This window comes from Frankliniella occidentalis, unplaced genomic scaffold (genome assembly GCF_000697945.3).
Source record: "Frankliniella occidentalis isolate FOCC.00 unplaced genomic scaffold, Focc_3.1 Scaffold39, whole genome shotgun sequence".
Taxonomy (NCBI): domain Eukaryota; kingdom Metazoa; phylum Arthropoda; class Insecta; order Thysanoptera; family Thripidae; genus Frankliniella; species Frankliniella occidentalis.
This window is the reverse complement of record NW_026267169.1, coordinates 1,310,993-1,314,196: the sequence shown is the minus strand read 5'-3', so window position 1 is coordinate 1,314,196 and position 3,204 is coordinate 1,310,993. Positions and strand designations below refer to the sequence as shown.

The 3,204-nt window shown below is 58.8% G+C and overlaps 1 protein-coding gene across 1 annotated transcript in view; it reads left to right on the top strand.

The window, feature by feature from the left end:
* The first annotated feature begins 6 nt into the window (after nucleotides 1-6).
* The window catches only part of LOC113215077 (sodium-dependent dopamine transporter-like), a 69,624-nt gene continuing 66,426 nt past the window's right edge, over nucleotides 7-3,204 (top strand). The window contains exons 1-2 of the mRNA XM_052266472.1: nucleotides 7-391; nucleotides 1,521-1,849. Of these exons, the coding sequence (XP_052122432.1) occupies nucleotides 1,552-1,849 (298 nt within the window). The 5' untranslated portion in view covers nucleotides 7-391; nucleotides 1,521-1,551. The remainder of the gene's footprint in view (nucleotides 392-1,520; nucleotides 1,850-3,204) is intronic.

Genomic DNA, 3,204 nt, shown 5'->3' with positions numbered 1-3,204 from the left:
AGTGCGTGACACTGTCGTGACCTAGCGCCTCGTAACGCCAGTGTGACGCTGCGGGTGAGCCGATGCACTGCAGCAGTGCGTGACACTGTCGTGACATTGCGCCTCGTAACGCTAGTGTTGCGCTGTGAGTGTGAATCAGTGTGCCACAGCAGTGCACCGCACTGGCGTGACAAAGCATCTCGTAACGCCAGTGATACGCTTCGAGTGTGACCCAATGCACTGCGCCAGTGAGTGACACTGACGTGACACGTGACATAGCTCCACGTAAAACCAGTGTAACGCTGCGAGTGTGACACAGTGCACCGCAGCAGTTCGTCACACTAACGTGACACAGCATCATGTCATACAACTGAGCGATGAGCGACGAGAAGACGTGCGAGGCATTCCCCAGGTATGCCACCAGAAGCAGCAGCATCATCAACATGGAAGAGTGCCATCCAGTTGGAAATTGAAAAAGATTGGTAGGAGTGAACTGTTTCGGGGGTTAGATACATGCCTTTTTTTAGTTTTTATTTAATCACGCAGCAAAGAAGTAACACTCTTGATGGATGTAAAATTGCGCTTTGGAATTCCACCATTGTACTCAATCAAGAGCGTGAAAGAAAAATAGTTTAAAAAAATACTTTTTTACAGTACACAATGACATATGGTTCAAAGTTCAAAGTAAAAACCTTCTTTTTTTGAAAGTGGCTTCAGTTATTTTCTTCTAGGGCTTGCTGCACACGTTCTGCTTTTTTTTTCTTTCAAAACCATAAATACGCAGTCCCAATCAGCATTCTGTACATCAAAATTAACATCGCAATAGTGTCCACCAATAAGACCCACGCACGACGACGGCTACCTTTGTCTTGAAAGAAACCAATTGTTGAGTTTACCCCTGATTTGACATCACTTTGCGTCACTTGAGTATTTTTTTTTATTTTTTTTTTTTGCTGAACAAACGACTGCGCGCTTGGGCTCACGACGGTTTTCCAGGACTTGGGTAAACATTTGTCCGTAATCCGCGGCGGCTGCGCCTGTCTGAGGCCGTGTGCCGCGCGGTGGCTGCGCGAGGTGCGGCTTGTGCGGCTCCAAGGCTGCCAGAGTCGTGTCGGTCAGCCGCGACGGCTCAGCCGACTCCCTCCCCATATCTTTACACACTGTCGCGGCCCGGATCGCCTCCCACGTCGCGGCCGCCGCCGTGTCCTGTCCTTCCTGGGCTGCTTCAGCCGAAACTGCTCGCCGCGTGTTGTTTGGGTCGCGCAAAAGGTCAGGGTACGCACACGGGCGCGCGCCGCTCTGCTCTGGCCGCTCCCGACATCGTGACGGGCCCGGGCCGGGCGGGGGCAGCAGCTCGTCAGCCGTTCGAGACCTTCCTTCATTATGGATAGCCAAGGCTCGGCACGAGAGCGTTTGACGGGCACGTGCCAAAGCCCCGCGAGTTGCACCCGACTGCGCAAGCTGCGCCCACCGGCAGTGTGGCCGTGCGGCGGACCCTTCCTCCTCTCACGACGACTGTGTCGCGCTGGCTGCCCCTCCAGGTCATGAGCATGCAGTAAGGGCCACGTCGTCATGGAGCTCGTGGTGATCCGGGGTGGGCCCGGCGGCGGCCCCCCGGGGGCTGCCAACCCCGGCGGCCCCGGCGGCGGCCCCGGCGGTGGCTCTGGCGGTGGCCCCGGCCCCGGCGGCGGGGGTCCCGCCCCCTTGGCCACAGCGTCGTCGGCGTCCTCTGCGGACCACGGCAGCGGCGGCGGCGGAGTCGTCGAGCACGTCTCGGGCCCGGCGCCAGCCTCCCCCGCCAGCATCGCCTCCGCGGCCCAGCAGCTCGACGACGGCTACGGCTCCTCCAACAGCTCGCCGCACAGCTCGGGTGAGTGCAACAACTGCAAGTAGTCGTGTTCGGCCGTCAGTAATTGCTGTCCAGCTCCCCCAGCACTAAGTAGTTGTGCGTGGCCATGCCAACATAGGCGGCTGCCGCCGCTTTTCGTCCGAATTACACTCGAGGAAGCCGACGACATGAGACGGGCGGTCGTTAAACTACTGCCGCCGCCACTGCTGCCGATGTCCGGGGACATTGCTGTCACCATAAACAAGCAGTGCCCCTCCCGTCGTCCCCATCTCCCGAATAATTGTCTTTCTGTTGGACTGGCGACTTCTATCCTCTATAGAATGACAAACTAACCCATTATGTATAGACCTTCTTTTGCGGGCGTTATAGATGGGATGGGTGGAGGAAGAGAGTCAGAGAGAGATAGAGGGCTCAAAGGAGCGAGGCAGGAAAAGGAGAGCTAGACGTTCATATTGGTCGCCCCCACCCAGCCCCCCTTCATTCTTCGCGGCCTTATGGCATTCCTGTGTGACACCCCCCGCCGCCCGCCCCTGACTCCGCCAGGACAAGTCTCTCCGGCTCAACCAGTACCCCTCCCATCCAGTGCCCGCTCCCCGGCCGGGCGCAGCCGAGTGCCGCCCCTGCTACACGTGCAATCGCGCCCCGAACTCTCCACCCCTACTAAACACCCTGCCAAATCGACGACATAACCATCGGGACCAGAGAAACCAAGAAAAGTTGCAGTCGCATTTAAAACTTTTGCGTAAAGAAAGGTGTGTGGGAGAGAGAGGGAGAGAGAGAAAGAGAGAGAAAACGAGAGCTTAGCTTGGATGAGAGAAGAGGGCCCTCCAAATGCAGCTGCAATAAGTGAGATTGTTTGTGGAATGGTCCGCGCCCTTGCGGCGGCGAAGGCCGGCCCTCGGTCGTCGCGCTATGCATGCACCGCACTTTGCACTCCGGGGGGGCACCCGGGGGCGTCCCGGCCCCCAGTTGGCCTCCGCCTCCAAATGGGACTCGTTTGAGATGCACCCCGCACGCCGCATCGCATTGCCGGCGGTGGGGGGAAGGGGGGTCGGGGTGGCTGGCATTGCTCGGCACGGTGGCGGGGACGCGCGCCCTCCGCCTCTTAGGCCCTCCTACTTTGATTTGGATGCTGCCCCTCCCCCCTCCCTCGCACCCCAGCTCCGGGCTGCACATCCCCGCCTTATTGCACTGGGACGACCTTGACCTACATTTGGTGTTGAAGAGTCTCGCACGGCAATCCGTGGCCCTCCACGCCGCCGTGCAGCAGCAGCGCCGCAGAGTCTATCGGCGTACGGGCTCGGCGGCAAGGGGTAATCCGTGCCCTCTCCTCTCTTTTTCTCATTTCGTCATTATCCCCCAGACAGTTCGCCGTC